General features: G+C 49.9%; 1 protein-coding gene across 1 annotated transcript in view; it reads right to left on the reverse strand.

The window, feature by feature from the left end:
- DNAAF8 (dynein axonemal assembly factor 8) overlaps positions 1-19,241 on the reverse strand; it is a 92,529-nt gene that overhangs the window by 6,194 nt on the left and 67,094 nt on the right. The window contains exons 24-29 of the mRNA XM_059862051.1: positions 17,624-17,793; positions 11,153-11,348; positions 7,727-7,821; positions 6,697-6,817; positions 4,142-4,362; positions 2,222-2,307 (exon numbers count right to left, since the gene is read on the reverse strand). Of these exons, the coding sequence (XP_059718034.1) occupies positions 2,222-2,307; positions 4,142-4,362; positions 6,697-6,817; positions 7,727-7,821; positions 11,153-11,348; positions 17,624-17,793 (889 nt within the window). The remainder of the gene's footprint in view (positions 1-2,221; positions 2,308-4,141; positions 4,363-6,696; positions 6,818-7,726; positions 7,822-11,152; positions 11,349-17,623; positions 17,794-19,241) is intronic.

The raw sequence follows: 19,241 nt of genomic DNA on the forward strand, positions 1-19,241 counted from the left end.
TTTATCCGGGACAGAAAGGGCTGACGGAGCTGTGAGAGTAATTAACCTCTGGTGTCATTTAAATGGAAGATGTCTTGGCATGAAGTGTCCTTGGGAGGCGCCAGTGAAGTCAGGCTCATTTGAAAAAGTTCGACAGCTTGACAGACAAAAAAGGTGTGAGCTCCTGATCTCCCTGAGGATCGGAGCCCTCCCTCCTCCCACCCCCGGGCACACCTTGCTGCCCCTCCCTTCCACAGGCATTTTCCATCATGAAGGCAAAAGTGATGGGTTTGTTTTTTTTTTCCTTTTTTTTGTGTGTGTGTTTTTTTTTGTAGAGCTGGTTTGAAAAGGCTCTGTGATCACTGGTTCTGGCACTGGGGGGAGAGGCAGAGTGAACCCTGCTGTTGGGGCTGGTCCTGCCCTTTGGAAGTGCCTCCTGACCCCCATGAGGTATTCTGGAGCTCAGCACAGAGGTTCATCCTCAGGACAGAGCAGGAGGGGGGTGAAGGTGCAGACGCTGGCAGCGATTCCTGCTCAGCCCCTGGGGGCTCTGCAAGCCAGGAGAAGCCACAGGAGGTGTCTCTGGAGGGGCTGCCTCGGGCCTGGCCCCTGCAATCCCAGCCAGCCTGAAGGACAGGGGACTGCTGGGCCCCCCAGCACCCAGTGGTGCTGGGGAAAATAGAGATATGGGGATCTTGAGTGACTCTCCCAAAACTACCTCCAGTAGTGACCTCCAGGCTACCAAAAGTTCACTTTTCTTTCATTGTAAAGCAGTGAAAGCTGGGAGAAATCTCACCACAAAGGCCTTGGCTAACTGGCTTTGTCTCCCCTTGCAGAGAGGAAGGGTTGGGATGTGGCTCCCGAGAGTGTGATTCTAAATGAATGGAAGCAAAGTCAAAATGGTGTCAGTAGCTTAAAAACATTTTTGAAAAGTTACCAATGGGATCTGTTCCAACCATCCCTCCCAGGTGTGGCCCTGGGAACATTTCTGCAGAGTGAGAACTCTGAGGTGCAGCCACGTGGATGCTCAGCTTTGATCCCCTGGAGCCTGCAAACTCCAGCAGCCCTGAATCCACTGACAGCACTTTCTGGAAGTGCTCCAGAGGGCACAGCCAAAGCCAGGATGGGGTTTTTGGCATGGCTGCTGGGCTGCTCCACATGGGATGTGGCACAGCCCTGACTCCTGGTTCCTGTGCCAGAGGAGCCATGTGTGAGAGCTGCACATGGCAGTGCCAAATACCAGCCCCGTGCAGGGAGCCCTTCCCTCTGGGGAACACAGGGTTAATTGCCCTGCTAATCACTCTGTTTCACTAATCAGTCCCTGCAGAGGGGTTCTGTTTGTTTTTCCAGGCTTATACATCCTCTACCCAGCGTTTCTGGTGATTTATTTAAGAGGCTAATTTTTGATTTTCCTTTCTGGTGTTTATTTTAAGGTTTGGTTTTCTGTTTGGTTTTTTTTTTCCCCTTTTCCTTCACAGCAAACATAAAATCTGCTAAGATATTTCTCCTAGGAATTTTATTGATTCAGCAGGTCTATTCCCAATGTGAGTCCTAATTCCAGAGAATTCCCTGTATTCATGGAACCATGCTGCTGAGCCTTATGCAGGTCCTTAAAAAAGGACACAACTTAGTTTTTAAAGGTCCTGAGTAGAGGACACATGACTTGGAAACGGGGGGACACTCTCAGGTATTGGGCCACTCATGGCAAGAGACACTCGGGGGGGCATGTGCAGGGAAGGGGACAGAGCTGGGAAGGGGCTGGAGCACCAGGAGGGGCTGAGGGAGCTGGGAAGGGGCTCAGCCTGGAGAAAAGGAGGTTCAGGGGGGACCTTGTGGCTCTGCACAACTCCTGACAGGAGGGGACAGCCGGGGGGGTCGGGCTCTGCTCCCAGGGAACAGGGACAGGACAAGGGGAAATGGCCTCAAGCTGTACCTGGGGAGGTTTAGGTTGGATATTGGGGAAATTCCTTCATGGAAGGATGGTCAGGCACTGGCACAGCTGCCCAGGGCAGTGGGGGGGTCCCCATCCCTGAAGAGTTCAAATGTGTGCATGTGGCACTTGAGGGCCTGGATGGATTAATGGTGAATGTGCTGGTTCCTGGCTGGACTTGGTCCTTCCCAACCTTAACAATTCCATGAGCAGTGACTGACCATGAACAGGGTGACTGTGCAGCACAGGCTGCCCTTGAGTGACAAGCACAGCAGAGAGGTGCCCTCCCTCAGGGCAGCAGCTCCTCCTTACCTGTCCAGCATGGAGCCCAGAGAGGTGACAGAGCTGTCCCACTGTGCTGCCAGCACCAGGCACAGGCCATCCTTCAGCAGGGAGCACTGCAAGAGAGGGAGGAACAGAGCTGTGGTGCTGCTCTGCACCTGAACAAGTGTCTAAGTGTGGCTGATGGGAGAGGAACAGGAGCCACAGGGCAAGGGATCCCCCCAGGCAGAGGCAGGGCCGTGTCTGAGGTGTCTGTGATCCCCACAGCCCTCTGAGTGAAAACCAGCAGAGTGTCTGGGTGTGTTATTCACCTCTGCTGGAAGCAGGAACACCAAGACAGGTAAACATTGAGATATTGTAGCAGAAACACTGATGACTGGAAGCAGCTCATCTCCCTCCTAGAGCGGGAGAGCAAAGGCTGTGACATTCACCTTTGGCTCAGCAGTGCCAGATCCTTCTGGAAACACACCAGCTCTGCCCAGGGCCATTTATCTCTGACAGGAGGAGGGAGGGATGGCTCTGCTCCCCCAGTGCTGATGTGTCCTTCCTAGAGAGCTGTGCACATTCCCTGTGCAGGGGGATGGATCCTCAGGGGACTCGGGGCACAGGCAAGCAGTGCTTACACTAATTGGCTGCTAGATGTAATTGCTGTTCCATACAGATGCACTTCAAAGGGATGCTGTCAGTTTTAAAAAGCACAACCTGAAAAGATCTTACATGCTCCTATTACAGATAACACCCAAGACTTAGACCTGAGAGCTGGAAGCTCAAATGTTTGTGTTTTGTGAAGGGGCTGCTGTGGTCTGAGAGCCCTTGGGTGATTGTTGGTTTGCTACTGGCACTGTCATTACTGTCCCCCCTTGCTTACTCTCTGCTGCTGACAGCACTTTCCTGCACATTCCACCTTCCAGCTCTGCCCAGGCAAGGTTCCTGACTGAGTGGGCTTCTCCTACACCAAGAGGAAAACAGCCTGGGCCTGGTATTCTGCTGCTGTGGAGCAATGTCAGCTCAGCCAGCAGCACATCCTGTGCCCAAACCCAGGGCTGCACCTACTGAGAGCCACAGAATGGCCTGGGCTGGAAGGGACCTCCAAGCCCATCCAGTCCCACCCCCTGCCATGGGCAGGGACACCTTCCACTGTCCCAGGTTCCCCATCCAACCTGGCCTTGGGCACTGCCAGGGATCCAGGAGCAGCCACAGCTGCTCTGGCACCCTGTGCCAGGGCCTGCCCACCCTGCCAGGGAACAATTCCTTCCCAGTCTCCCATCCAGCCCTGCCCTCTGGCAGTGGGAAGCCATTCCCTGTGTCCTGTCCCTCCAGGCCCTTGCAAATTGTCTCTCTCCATCTTTCCTGTAGCTCCTTCACACACTGGAAGGCCACAGTTAGGTCACCCCAAAGCCTTTTCTTCTCCAGGTGAACAATCCCAATTCCCTCAGCCTTTCCTCCCAGCAGAGCTGCTCCATCCCTCTGACCATCCTGGTGCCTCCCCTGCACTGGCTCCAGCAGCTCCAGGTCCTCTCTGTGCTGCAACACTCCAGGAGGGAAAACCTCTGGCTCAGGCTCCAGGGCACAGTCCAAGAAGAAAAAGGGGTTTTAGTATTGTAGAGGAGGATTAATGGGGTGTGATTAGAGAGAGGGAAATAGAAACTGTGTTTCTATGGAGAAACAAGAGAGGAGACAGCAGCAGAGCACACACAAGAGGGTGATGGCTGACTGGAAGGAAACATTCAGTAAATGACTGGTGGATGGGCCATTCCCATGAGGGCTCCCAGGGATGCAGGACCGTCAGGAAGTGCCCCCAGTGCCCACATTACTCACCAGAGGTGCCAGGGCTCAGAGGCAGTGCTGCAACAGTGCCACCAAAGCCTCGGGGCAGCACACCACAGCAAGGCATTACAAGGCTCTTCTTTAGTGCCAAGGAAGCAAAGCCCAGCTCCAGCTGTTCCATACCTTTGCTGCAACACTGCCCTTGGCCCTGCTGAGCATCTGGGAGATGCAGAGAGCCTGGGCTGAGTCCAGCACAGCCAGGCGAGCTGCAGTCACCACGAAGCCCCTGCCCACGAGCTCCTCCAGCAGCGCCACGTACGGGGGCGGCTCCGAGCCCCGCAGGATCAGCCCGGGCAGCAGCAGGCAGGTGCTGGGCCACAGCTGCTCCAGCAGAGCCTCACCTGCTGGGAGAAGAGCAGGACATTTGTTTGGTCTCTCCCCCCAGCACCTCTAAGCCCTCTCAGTGCCTCTGCCCTGGCACAGATGTGTCCGTGGCAGTCGGGGGCACCGCGGTGTTGGGATGTCCTGGGAGGTGCCCTGGGAGGTGCCCTGGGATGAGCCTGGGGATGTGCCTTGGGATGTGCCCTGGAATGAGCCCTGGGATATCCTGGGATGTGCCCTGGGAGGAGCACTGGGATGAGCCCAGGGAGTGCCCTGGGATGTGCCCAGGGATGTGACCTGAGATATCCTGGGATGTGCCAGAGGATGAGCCTGGGGATGTGCCCTGGGATATGCCCGGGGAGGTGCCCGGGGATGTGCCCAGGGATAAACCTAGGGATGTGCCCAGGGAGGTGCCCGGGGAGGTGCCCAGGGATAAACCTAGGGATGTGCCCAGGAAGGTGCCCTGGGATATGCCCAGGGAGGTGCCCGGGGAGGTGCCCAGGGATAAACCTAGGGATGTGCCCAGGGAGGTGCCCTGGGATGCCCATCCCGAGCTGCTGCACGCCTTTGTGTCCCTGTCTGGAGATCACAAGACAACAGGAGTGACCCCATTTCAGGAGTCAGACAAGGACAACTGCTGGTTTGCTACAGGAGCTACTCTTCCATTTCCATTTTTGCCAAGCAGAGAAAGCTGCTAATCCAGCTGCTTTTATAATCCCAAATGTAATTCTGCTCAGCATACGTGAGGCTTAATGTATTTAATATTTTCCTCCTGATAAATCTGGCTGTCCATTAGGCAGCAGCTTGGTGATAATTATTTGCTGGAAGGAGCTTTCCTTGTGTGCAAGAGCTTCCTCTAGTGTCCAAGATGAGCCCAGAACGTGAGTGATGCTTTGCTGGAGGCACTTATGAGATCGTGCCTGACAGTTCAGAGATCACGTGGACTTGCTTTTCCAGGGCAGTAACTCTTTGAAATACATTTTCTGAGACACAAACACATCAGAGCTGTACACTGCTTTCCTTTTTACTCTGCTTAGGCATCTTCAAAGCTGAGATATCCTCGTGTAGCAGGAAATTAGGGGCATGTATTTTGAGATTAGCTCCTGACACCGAGCTGTGCAAAGCCTGCAGAATACCTGTGCTCTCTCTACAACAAGCTGGTTTATTATTTTATTTTGTTTTATGGAATCTCTTCTACAAATCAAGTGATTTGGTCACAGCAAGCCTGCACTAAGATGATGTAAGATGATGGGCAAAACACTCTTCCCAAATACCTTGGGACAAATCCTCCTTCAGAGGCCCCTTGCACAAAAGTGACTTGGTGTTCACCCCAGGAGCAGAGGACTTGATTTACCTCCCCCCCTTGCACTTCTGCACCTGCTGCTAAGTAACCAATGCCCCCCAAAGTCCTGTGTCAGGCAGGGCTGGGCTGTGATTCTGTCCCTTTTTTCCCCTGCTCCTCTCCCATCCACAGCAATCCCGATGTTCCACTGCTGGGATTAAGGACTGCAGTGATCAGCAACATTTTCTGAACTGCCCACATCAGTCCTGAAGCTGCAGGAATGGGAATAATTGTTCTAAACAATTCTGTTCCCCAGGGACCACAGGGATGCTTTCACCTGGTCCCTGCTTGTTTATAAAGGCTTGGGATCAATCCACAGCAGCCCAAGGTGGGAGCATCCCCTCGTGCCAGAGCCATCTCCTGCCCTGCAGCACAGCTGTGTTTACACATGTCTATCAAATCAAATCAGCAGGAGAGGCCCTGAGGAGCTGCTGCATCCCAGGAAGTGTCAGCCTGGCTGAGGCTTCAGCTCCCAATCAAAGTCAGCCTGGCCATAGCTGGGAGTCATCTGGAGCTGGCAGCTGCTCAGCAGCAGTGGGAGCTGAATGAGCTCTCAGCTCAGCTCAGGAGAGGCCTCTGGCCACGCTGCCAGCAGCACTCCCTGCACCAACTGATATTTATCCACTCTCAGCACAGAACAGCTCACCCTGCCCAGCCCTGCTGCCTCTCCAGGGCAGGCTCTGAACGGACACAAACCACCAGGGTTGTGCTGAGACACCTGGGAAGGGCTCAGAGAGGAACAAGTGCTGCTCTGGCTCCAGCTGTGCTGTCAGTGCTTGTTCTGCTGCTGCTTTTAAGGTCAGCCCTCGTGGACAGCTCTGTCTGTAAACCCTGAAGTGCTGGCAGGTGAACAGTTAAAGGCTGGACTCCCCTGGAGCTGTTCTCTGCAGCTCAGAGCTGTCTCTCCCTTCTGAAAGCACATCAATAGCCAATCTTGCTGCCACCAGATGGTTTGTCTTGCTGTCCAACTAATCAATAGCAGTCCCAATCTATAAGAGGAGTTGCATTTCCTTACCAGGACTGCCTGGCTGCTCAGAGCCTAGGACACTGGGATGTCTTCCTGGGTCATGGGTTAGGCTCTTGTGCTGCTTCCTGATTCCCAGGCTGAGGATGGGGTCTTGTTTCAGGTTATGGATCTGCAGGAGGGAAGGCAGGCAGGGAGAGAGAAGCAAGTCATGTGAACACATTACCTAATGAGGAGGGATAACACTCCTCAAGTATTGATTCAGGCAAGCTGTGAAGCTTTTGTTGTTGTGGTGTACTTCTGTAATTGCCAGCCTAGAAAACACCTGCTTGTCTGGAAATACAACAACATTTTGCATGCATTCTTCTTTTTAATTGAGGTTTAATTCAGTGCAGCATCTCATCATCCTTTTCAAGGTCCCATATCCAGCCATCATTCTAAAGTCTCCACTCCCAGGTTTTCAAGGCCAAAAGCTCAAACAAAGCCTGGGAGAGTCTGACAGCTTTCCCCAGTGCCACTCTGGGGTGCAGCAGCTCCCTCTGTCCCTGAATGAACTGGCACAGGCAGGATGCCCTGCCCTGAGCTGCACACCCACACCAGTGAGGCTTGTTACAGATGTGGCCATTTCCAGAGGACCATCTCAGCTGGAATCACCTCTGAGCCACAGCAAAGCTCAAACCTTTCCATCCCTTGGCTGAGCACATCCCAATCATTTTCACATCATCAGCCATCCCATCTCTGAATGATCCAAAGCTGGTAAAAGACAGCTCCTGAGTCAAGTGTGCTCAGCACTCAGGGTGAGGCTGCTGTCCCTGCTTCCAAAGCAGTGTTGATCTGAGCCCTCCCAAATTCACAGCAGAGCTTGCTGAACAAACACATCTGCAGCAGCTCCTCCCCACCGAGGCTGCTGGGGTCAGTGCAGAGGCAGGAACATCCCTGGGACCAGGAGAGCCTGGCAGCTCAGGAAACACACCCAGAGCTGCATTATCTGCAGCCTAATGGCAGAGAGGGCAGGGGACAGCAGGGCCAGGGCTGCTGCTCTGGCATAGCAGGGTAAGCTCAGGAAGGGGCAGATTCCTACCTCTTGCTCCTGCACTGGCTGATCCTGGGCACAGCACAGCCCTTCTGGGAAAAACAGCTTCACATCCTGGACTGCCATTGCATAGGATCTGGAGCCTGAGAGAGAAATACAATGAGAAGATTCTCTCAGGCCATGAATTAAACATTCTCTAGACTCACACTCATCTTTTGGAGAGATTGATGATGTGCAACTCACTGCAGTAATTGCTTTAAAGGCCAGCTGTTCTGTACAGTAATAGCAAACATTTTAAACCATTATATTTAGAATAGTTCCATTGCCTCCTTGGTATTTTGATTGTGTCCTACTATCACTCAGCAGCTTCCTCGTGTAAACAAGACTCCTTCTATTTCCTAACACTGGAGCTGAGGGAATCATGTAAAGGAGGCTGTGAAACCTTTCAATTCCAGCTCTAATTCCTGTTGTTCCCTTCTTCTGGATCACACCAGGCTGCCCTTACTGAAGGGGAAGAGCTGCTGGTTAGTAACACAAATGTACTTAGTAACAATAATGGAGGCCCCAAATACACTGGCAGCTCTGACTGACCAAGGAAATCAGAATAAGCACGAGGCACTGCTGATGGAAGAACATTTTTCTGTTCACCTCTGGTCAAGAAAGGTAAACTGAGCCTGGAACAGTCAGAGGAATGACATGAGCATGACTGGGGAAATGGAGAATCCTCTCAAGAGTTAAACCAGACCTTGGCTCGTTTGACCCACCACGACCCAAAGCTGAGAAACAAATCTGATTTCTGATAAACACTTCAGGGTAGGAAAGGTCAGAGGTGTAAAAGAGCTACTTAAAATAAAATCCAGATAATGGCACAGGAACAAATGGGCACAAAGTGTATGTGGCTATATTTAAGCTTGAAAATGTAAGAAGATTTTTAGCTCTCAAGGCTCTGTGACATTCATCCAGTTGGGGTGGGTGCTCATGGAAGGGCAAACGTGATGGGGCTGTCTGTGAGGGAATTAACTGAACTCAGTGACTCGAGAGGTCCCTCCAGGCTTAGCAGCTGAATATTTCCCTATAAAGCAACAGAGTTATAAAGCATTACTCAGAATGTTTGGAGATTTGTGGATGGAAAATATTAGAGGGGGAAAAGCTATTTCTATTGGAGTTTAGCTAGATTGTCAACGTGCTGGCACAGATCCGTGCTCCTGGGATACAAATACCCTCTGAAATATTCCCACCTTGGAGGCTGCCCATTCAAGGATCCCATCTGAGAGCACTCAGCCCTGTTGGAGCACCATAATTCCAGGGTTTGTATAGCCAGAGCCCTGAGGTTGTGTTAAATCCCAGTGTATGAGCTGGGCTGGATCCTTTCCATAGCTCCACACCAAACCTCCTGTGCTGCCAGCATGGGTGGCATTACAGAGAACACAAATGCTCAAAATGAGCCTTTTACTCTCACTTTGCTCAAGGTACAAGACAGTGTAGGGTGCACATGTAAGAGCTCTTTGGATGCAAGCAAAAGCACAAAAAGCACAGTCCAATGACTTCCCAAGCCCAGAGGAGATGGGAGGGTGCAGGTTCACCTCTGCAGCTGAGCCCTGCAGGATTAAAGCTGCATTTCTTGGTTCACCAGTCTCCCTGGAACCCCCTCTTCATCTAAATTGCATTTCCTTTCTCACTTTGGGAGGAAAGAGTAGGAGTTTTCTCTGCTTCAGGCATTAACTGACGTTCTTCCTCAGCTGGAGCAAAACCAGGAAAGCCTAGTATTGCCTGCTAGGAAAGGAGGATGGGCTTGCACAGTGCCCCAGTTACTCACTGAAGGTTCTTCCAGCCTAACTGTGTTGGAGGAAAAGCTCTGGGAGATGCAGGGGGTTAGGAGCACTCCTTTGCTCATGGATGGATGGCTCCAGGGCAGAGCAGCTGGGCAGATCCATCAGAGTTAGCTCCAGCTGCATCCCTGTTCCTGGAATGAGTGCAGGGGGGGCTCTGTGGGCCAGCCCTGCAGCTGGGTCCTGCTCAGGGCACAGAGGGCAGGGCCAGCTCTGAGCTCAGCTCAAAGCAACTTCAGATCCCAGCCTAGGGGTGTGAAAGGGGTCAGAACACCCAAGGATCTCTCTCCCACAGGGAGCTCCCTGTAACTCCCAGCAGAAACGGGATGAGACTCAGCTCCCCTTGCTTGTTTGCACTGAGTTATGCTGGGGATGCTCCAGCTGTGCCAAACATCTGAAATTTGGGTTGTATATTACCCATTCTTAGCCATGCCTGAGGAGTTTCAGAGCAATTGGATACACAATCCATCCATTCATCTCAAGAGCAAGAGAAGCAGGGGCTGGTAATGGAAAATTGTTGGCTGGAGAGCCCTGATCACTTTTTTTTGCATAAGTAAATCCTGCTCTTCAATCATGCCCACAAATCCTGTGGGATCTCTCCTGAGATCCCAAGTCCTCAGGTTCTGCAGCAAGGGCTTGGCTCTCTTGCCCAAGCTGTGGCTCCTTCACTCCCTGCCAGGTCTCAGCAGCCCACCTGACATGGATGAGAAGAGGGAGTGACTTCACAGACCAGGCACAATGGGAAAAGCCAAACAATCCAATGGATCTTGTCAGGAAAGTTCCTCTGGGACTCCGGGCACACAGTGCCTGCCAGCTCACCTGAGTTTACAGAAATTGCTTTATTATTGCTTTATTAATTTTTTTATATTCCTTTAAGTATTAGAGCAAAATCAGTGCAGTACTGAGGAGAAACACAGGCAGGGAGCTAACCACCCCAAATTCCATGTGAATTTTGGAACGACATCCTTCCCTCCTTGTGGCAATGATGTTTGCCTCTCCACAGGCTGCTCTCTCCAGGGATATTTCCCATTTTCCCATCCTTTACCACCCCACACATCCCAGTGCCTCCCTGCTGGCAGAGGAGCTGGCATGGGGCAGCATTCCAAGGAGGCTGACTTGCCCTGTGCCTCTGCCCATGTGCCAGCTGGGAAGAGCCTTTCCAGATGAGAAGCAGCTGAGTTGCCCTGCTTGCCTCAGCAGCTTTGGGTCACCTCTCTCCTGCCAGCCATCAGCACTGTGAGATGTTACAGGGTGTCCTGGAGTCTTTGTGAAATCTTGGAGTTGGCCAATGGGTAATGGAGACATCAGGAAGGGACACACAGGCAGGGAAGACAGATGGGTTCTTGGGAATAATTCCAAAATAACCAGCTAAAAGTACAAAATGACCAAGCAAGGAAGAGATCAAAGGAAATCTGTTCTGATAAAGCCAGAGCTGGGGCTGCTCTGGGAGGAAGCCTTTTGGAATATATCTTCTGAGACACACTCAGCTCAGCCACCAAGAACACAGGGAAAGTTTCCTGGGGAATAATGTCCTGCAGTGCCTGCCAAGGCTGGATCTGTAGTGACAGATCTGGTGACAGGAAGGAACAGACATAACATTATCTATTTGTGTGTCTGAGCCTTTGTAGTTTTTACAAAAACCTACCATAAAATCCATTCTGGACTGTGCTGGTGCCATACTGAGCCCTCCAGAGGCATGGATCCAGTGCTTGGGCCAGCTGAGGATCCTCTGGTCCCAGGAGGTCCATCAGCTTCTTCACAGCATTGGGCCTCTGCAGGCACAGCACGAGGGCAGTGCCCGAGGTCAGGTAGGCACAGTGAGCTTCTACAGCAGCTGCATCCTGAGAAGAAATCAGAGATGAACAGATCATGAGGAGCTGGTGAGCACTGGGAACAGCCCAGCTTCCCTTTGGCTAGGAGGGAAAGTTGTGAGTAAGCAAATCTGCTGTTGCTCCTTGTTGTCTCTCCTCTTTAATACGCTGCTGGTGTATAAAGATTCCAAAATGCAGAGCTCAGACACCAAGCAGTGCCCATTTTGTGCCCATTTGTTCCTGTGCCATTATCTGGACTTTATTTTAAGTAGCTCTTTTACACCTCTGACCTTTCCTACCCTGAAGTGTTTATCAGAAATCAGATTTGTTTCTCAGCTTTGGGTCGTGGTGGGTCAAACGAGCCAAGGTCTGGTTTAACTCTTGAGAGGATTCTCCATTTCCCCAGTCATGCTCATGTCATTCCTCTGACTGTTCCAGGCTCAGTTTACCTTTCTTGACCAGAGGTGAACAGAAAAATGTTCTTCCATCAGCAGTGCCTTGTGCTTATTCTGATTTCCTTGGTCAGTCAGAGCTGCCAGTGTATTTGGGACCTCCATTATTGTTACTAAGTACATTTGTGTTACTAACCAGCAGCTCTTCCTGTGACATCCAGCAGGTCACAGGAGGGCTGTTCCTTCATGGAGACATCTGGATCAGGAGGAAACACAGGCACAAGTAAGAACATCAGGGTCATAAATACCCTGGGATGAGGAGCCACGTTTGAATTCTTCAGCTGATGTAAAGGGATGGATCACAAACACCAGAGCTTTGCTTTTTGAACTCACAAATGGCAAGACCTCCCCCCACCCCACCCTGCTTCTCCTGAAGAGTGAACTCCAGACACTAGTTGGGATTAGGACTGCAGAACTTAAAATAGGAGGGTCAGACCAGGGGCTGCAAGAAATCAGTTTGTTCTCCTGGCCTTGTCTGATGCCCTTTGCTCCACAGGAAATTCCTCCACCTTTGCTTCTTTCCTAAGCACAGTCAGTGCAGGCCATGCCCACCCTGAGCAGAGCTGCAGGGGTCACAACACCCTGGGACTCTACACTGAGGAAGGGTGAGAGGGAATGACAAGAAGCAACCTCTGCATGGGTGAGGAGAGGCTGCTCTGAGGGCTGGGGACAGACAGACTGACAGCTCTGGGACAGGCAGCAGAGCTGGCTGGGCCAGCTGGGTGGCAGAGCTCTCTGGCCTTGCTGCCTGCTTTAATCAAGGAAAACCTTGGGAAGGCAGGCTGGCTGCAGATGGCTGGGCTGGGCACAAGGTCAGGGTGCCCACAGCAGCTGCAGCTCTGCCTCCTCCTGCTCCTCCATCTGAATTACAGGGCAGGAGCATCCAGTTCTGCCTCTTCCTGCCCTTCCAGCTGAATAATGTGACAGGAACATCCAGCTGTGCCTCCTCCTGCTCCCCCATCCGAACAAGGTGGCAGGAACATCCAGCTGTGCCTCCCTGCACCCCACAGAGCAGCAGCCAGGGCTGGATGTTCTCTCCAGTTTAGAAAACAAGGGCATTTCCAGCTCCCTGCCAGAATCAACCCATGGCTATTTGGTTTTTTTTTTCCCAGTTTTTGAGGAAACAAAAACAAGAGGGGGGAAAAACACCATTTGATTCAGCTGAATCACGTCATTCACAGAGGTTTTAATTCCTCTATTTTTTAATCTTCTAAAAGCAGCAGAGGATAGCAATTCTCTACATAAAACATTTCCAAAAGCAAATCCTATCATTTCATTTAAAAATATGGAGATAAACCACTTCAAGGCCTCTCTGCTTTTCTATCACGTGAAACCATTCAGTGCCTTTGACCCAAATCTTCTCTCACTCCCTGCCTCCTAAATTGCATCTCTGAGAAGTAGGTTATGAATTGACAACCACGGGCTCAAGCCTGATATTCCCTCCTCCATTTGCAAAGGCAAAATATTTCATGATAAAATCCCTCTGTGCTTCAATTGGTGAGGTATTTAGGGGTTGGGTGTGTTTGCCAGTGCTCCTGCCCCCTGGCACAGGGTCACAGCTGTCACTCAGGAGCTCTCTGGTGACAGCAGCTCTGCTTGCAGGAGGATGAGGAATTTCAGCTTGTCACAGTGCACTGAGAAATGGTGACATTCATTCAATTCTGTATAATACAAAATAATCCCTTCCTGCTTGAAAATTTTTGTTAGTTAAAAAAATGGATTTAATCCACTTTTCTATGGGTTTTCTCTTTGGCAATGAAAAACTAGTGATATTTTTCATGACAACTTTCAAAAGGACTCATAAAACATATCAATATTCATCCAGGTTGGAAACAGCTGCAAAGAAAACATTCAGTTTCTGTCAAACAGACCAGAATAAATGAAAGTATTTTGTTCCAGAGCTTCTAACCAGTGATTTTAGATCTAAATAACAAAACTCTTTTGGTTGCTCCCCAGGAAATCCACGGACTTGTGGTTGAAGATGATGTTGTTTCTAATGGTCACTGATGGTGCCAGGGAGCTTCTGGCAGCTCCTCTCACTCCTCACACCGCTCCAGACTCTGCCAGCCCAGCACTGCCTTCACTCCCTCCATTCCCATCCTGCTCCACATCCCTGTGCAGCTGCCTGGAATTCAGGGAGCAGTTTCCTTGACAGGAGGAAGTTCCAGCTGTGCCCTGGCTCAGGAGGAGTGAGGGGATGAAAGTGCAGAGGAATTACCTGGCTGCATTTACTGCTGGAAGCACAGGGTGGGGCTGGAGGGAACCCTGGAGTTCCTGAGTCCAGTCCCTGCTGCTGCAGGCAAGCACACCAGGGAATCCCCTGGGGTTGCTGAAAGTCTGGTCAGAGAGAGAGTCAGATAAACTTGCAAGGCCTTGTCCTGGGGGAGCTTGAGAAAGCTCAGAGAAAGAATTAAAATAATCCTCAATCTTTGCAGCTGGTGTTTTGAACGTGTTGTTTCTTGTAAGATGTTTACAGGGAGGGTGCTGTTGCTAATTAGCCAATGATGCAGAGGTGTTGATTAGGACCAGTCAGGTCCAGCTGTATCCTAACTGTCTATAAAAATAATGTGGTGTATAATAAACTGGGCATTTGCCTTCTGAGACCTTGGAGTCTGTATGTTGCTTTATTCACCTGTCCTCAATACAACAGCAATGATCTCCCACAGCAAGATCAGGCCCCAGTGGGAAAATAAAGCCCAAACTGCCAATGTGCAGAGGCTGGATCTGCTGGATGAGCCCTGAAGGGAGGGAGATCCAGCAGAACCCCCTGGGAACAGGCACTCCTCACTGGCTGAGCACCACCAGGTCAAGCTGAGAGCTGGGGAGACAATGTCAGCTCTATTTACATGACCTTTATTTTCTATAATCATTATTCAACTGCAGATAAAACATCTTGTTGTGGCTCCTGTGACTTGATAACCTCAGCAAAGAGCAGAGCAGGTGTTTTCTCTCATGCTCCAAAGGCCACATGCCTCTCTGAGCTCAGGGGGACTGTTTCAGTTGGAAAAGCAATCACGGAGCTGAGCTGGTGCTGCCAAGGATATTTGTCAAGTGTATGTAAATAATACATTAGAAAGGAAAAGGAGATGTGAGGTTGTCTTGCTTGCAATGAATAAACCCAGATTTGCTCTCAAAACACAACAAACCAGCACTTGGGTGTTCTCTAGAGATGGATTTTGGAGCATGCTCCAGGGGAAGTGAGAACAAGCCCTGGACAGAACTTCTAGCAGGGACAGACACTGGCTCCATCTTCTTCAGCAGCACATTTCATCATTTCATCAGTCCATATCAAACTCTCCAAGGGTGTCAGGGGATAGTGCCAGGCTCTTTCCAGCAGTGCCCAGTGACAGGATGAGCAGTAATGGCCAGAAACTGAAAGAGGAGAAAATCCACCTCCACCTGAGGAAGAGCTTCCTTCCATGGAGGGTGGCAGAGCTGTGGACCAATCACCCAGGGAGGGCTTGGAGTCTCCCTCTCTGGAGACATCCCAAACCACTGGATATATCCCTGTGGATCCAGGGATCCTGTCCTGGCAGGGGGTGGGACTGGGTGATCTCCAGAGGTCACATCCAAACCCAGCTGGGATTATCCCACCTGGGATTCTGTGACCTGCTAAATGTCAGCAATTTGCCCCCATTTTAGGAGCCTCATTTGAAGCCCACCACTGCACCCCTCTGTGCCACAGGCTGAGGAGCAGATCCATCATGAACATTCCTCCCATCCAAAAGCTGCACATGGAATTTAGCTGAGAAAAACAGCCCTGCCCCCATGGCTGCCATTGAGCCACTTACCCACTGGATTTGCAAATAACCCAGTCCCTGGAGCCTGCTGAGACTTTTTCCAAATCTCCCTACTTATCCTGGGAGCTCAGCATTTCCCAGCCCTCCCCAGTGTGAGCCATTCCTGCTGCTCTGAAAAGGAGCAGGGGCCCCTGGACAGCAGAAAGCATTTCCCACTGTCTGCTCCCCTTCAGCAAAGGCAGACTGCTCTCTCTGCTTCCTCACTTTCAAACCCTGCTTTTGTCCTCATGAACAGTCTGTAATTTTTATCCTCATTAGTCACCAGCTCTTCAAGGCAACTGAATCAATGCTCAACAGCTGCTCTGGTGTGTTGGAGAAATCCAAAAACAAGGAAATTTTCAGGAAACAACCTCTCCTCACATTTACCCCTCAGGCATCTGCATTGCTTCCTGAGGATATTTGAGGTTTTTAAGATGTTTTCTGTTTCAGATGATCAAAAAGGCATTTTGTCTTTAGCTCTGTGATTAAATAACACTGGGAAGCACATGCCCATCAACCCTAATGGCCACTGTATCCCTCTTGCCAGTGCAAATATTTCAAACCCAGATGCCTGTGCTCACTGCTACCATGCAGAAGGTATTAATTGTTCCAGAGCACTGCCTTGGCATGTGCTTGTTTTCTTCTGGAAGTCTCTACCAGGAGTTTCTAGGAGACAATGTTATAAATTTTCCAAACTTAACCCAAGTGCAATATCAATTATAAATGTTTGTTTTTTATAAAGTCAAGTGGTTAAAGGTCTTCAGGAAAGCAATCAAATAACACAGATTGTTTTTCCCTAAGGGAAGTAAAAAAATAATAATCCAACTCCTCTTAAATGGCCGGAGTTCAGTTCCCTGGCTGTCACAGTATCCTTACAATCAGGACACATCAGGTTGAGGAAAGAGAAGATTTAATGCTATGAAAGAGCAGAAACAAACATCTATTTTTAGCTAATCAACCCCACAATGCCCTAAGATTTAAGAACCCTCTTTATTGCCTATTAGACACGAGCAAGGGCAATTTCCTCTCCTGGCAGGGGATTTTTACAGTCTGGCTCCCAGGTTCAGCTGTGTCTGCAATGCAATCTCAGGTAACAGCACCCCAGAGATGTGCATTCCCCGGCAGGCAGGAGGCTGTCCCAGCTTCAACCACATGGAATAAAGCCAGGCACACGTGCTCCCTGGATGTGCCCTACCTGCAATGACCTGGGGCAAGGAACAGAGTGTTGGGAAGGATAAAAGTTTGACAAGAAAGTCTCACAGATATGTATGCTTGGCAGAAAGATTTTTGAATGTAGAATCTGAAGAAGGAGTAGAGATGGAAGAGAGTTTTGATGTAGAAGAAAAGAATTGCTAAGCCAGTCTTACTGGATAACCAAAGAGGCAAAGGGTGTGTTAGTTAGAAGGGGTTCTTATGACTTAGAGCAAAGGATAAACCCTCCCCAAACAAGAAGATGTTTACCAAGCAGGAAGAGAGCACAGACAAACAAGGCAGCAAAGCTGCAAGTAGAAAAAAAATCTTAGAAATTTCGACTGTAAGAAAACTGAAAAACAACTTCTAGCTTAAACTGTAATGTACTGACTTTTAGTGATTGGAGAACAGTACCATGAATATGGTAATTACAGTAGTTATGATAGGCTAGAGATAATAGTTAAGGGATAGATTGGTTCTACTGTATGAAGATGCTCAGCAAAGAAAAGTAAATATTGCATTGTAACCAAAACCAAAGGGTCTCCAGGCCTGCCTGCAGCTGGAGCTGACATGGGCACAGCTCTGTCACCCACGGCCCTGGACTGCTGCAACATCTTGGATGCAATAAACTGCATTCTGGAGAGTCCTGCATCTCTCACTCAGGCTCTTACAACAGAGGACACCTGTTTGGCAGAGCTGAACAGACTCCTGAGAGGTCTGTACTGCCCACATCCTCCCCAAAGTTTCGTCTGGGAGAAACCAGGGCTGTCTTTATGGCCTGTGATAAAAGCAGCCCTCAGCTCTCTCTGTGCTGATGAGGTGCAGATCTGATTACAGCTCATCCCTTTCCTCCCCACGCAGAGGTGCCATTCCCTTCACCCACCTGCTGCAGCTCGCGGGGCAGGAGAGAGGCAGCAGCAGCCGCTCCCAGCTCCAGGTGCTTCATCCCGACCACGCAGAACTTCTCCAGGTGCAGATCCCGGAGGATCCCGGGCAGCCCCCGGCTCCACACCCCAGGTTTGATGAGCAGCACCGTGCAGAGAACCTGTGCCCCTGCAACAAACACAGAGGGGTTTGTTCATTGCCCTGGGCACGGGAAACCCGGCAGGAAGTTCACAAAAATGCCAAAAAACGAGTTCATAAAAACCCTGGGCATATAGGATCGTTTATTGATTTGAGTTCACTTTGTTGGGTTTTCAGATTAAAAATCTATCTGAAACACTCCAAGCTTGGAGGTTTCTCTGTCAAGGAAATCTGCTCCAGGTCCTAAAAGTTCTTGTGGCAGCTCTGTCGGATAAGACTCAAACCTTTATATTACAGATTAATGTTTTAAGAGAGATAAAATATTCGCTTTTGCATTTTTCATGTGAACTGTGGTGATTATGTGATGTGATCCTTGAGCAGCTCTTACATTCTTACTCTGGTGTTCTGTAGATTTTAGAGCTCTGTTTCAGAGAGGCACTGACAACCCTGACAGGTCCCAATTAATGTCATAAACCAATAATTAATTGAATTGTCTTTAAGAAAATTGACATTCCAGAAAAAACTTTCTGCTTCTAATGCAGCTCTCCCAGCAGAGCTGCCAGGAAGGTGCAGCACTACGAGGAGCAGAAAACAAACCAGACAAGGAAGCTTTGCTGTCTGATGAAAATGGATTTAAAGGCAGAAAATACATAAATTCCGTTTTTAAATGACAGCATTTTCAAATTTTTAGTCTTGCTAAAATACTTGCTACCAAGAGTATAGTTAATATTTTATCCTTATAACATCTTTTGGAGATTTATTGGCAAGTGCAGTGTCAGAACCAGCCTGTGAGGCCCAGGAACTGCTGGTGCTGAACCACATCAATCAGCACGAGCACAGGGGAACATCCTACAGGCTGCTAAAACTGATCCAAGCTGATCTGTTTGGGGACAAAACATGTCATTTTCTGTTTCTGTACACCCCAGTACTAATTACACAGCTGTCAATGCAGCAAAGCATCAACAAGGCTAGCTCCAACTCAATGCTGTTATTTCCAGGTGACAAGCAGGACATGGCACAGAAACACAGGATCAAAAATAAAAACCAAGGTGATTTCCTCCCGACTTGATACAGAAATTTAACCCTTGTGCTGCAGGGAGCCCTCCTGTTACAGATGTGCTGTTTTCCTCCCATCATTCCTGAACAGAAAGGTTCCATAGCAACAGCCCAGAAGTGCAGGGAGCTGCTGGGCTCCACCTCAGCAACCTCAGCCCTGTGTCTTATGTAAGCACTCAGTGGCCTCCAGATGTTTTTCTCACCATCTGCTCTGTTTTTGGGCAGATATTCTCATTCTTCTGCTGTGTGAGTCACTACCTGCTGCATATTTAGGGACTTTAGACACTTCAGGAGGATTGCCAGCTTGGTTTGGTCAGACACCTTGCCACCCAGAGCTGGCTTTCTCTCCTCAGCAATTACAAGTAACAAGAACTAGAGAAAATACCACTAATTACCAATGGAACAATCTCTGCTGATCATGA

The sequence above is a fragment of the Haemorhous mexicanus genome, chromosome 17, assembly GCF_027477595.1.
Source record: "Haemorhous mexicanus isolate bHaeMex1 chromosome 17, bHaeMex1.pri, whole genome shotgun sequence".
Lineage (NCBI taxonomy): Eukaryota > Metazoa > Chordata > Aves > Passeriformes > Fringillidae > Haemorhous > Haemorhous mexicanus.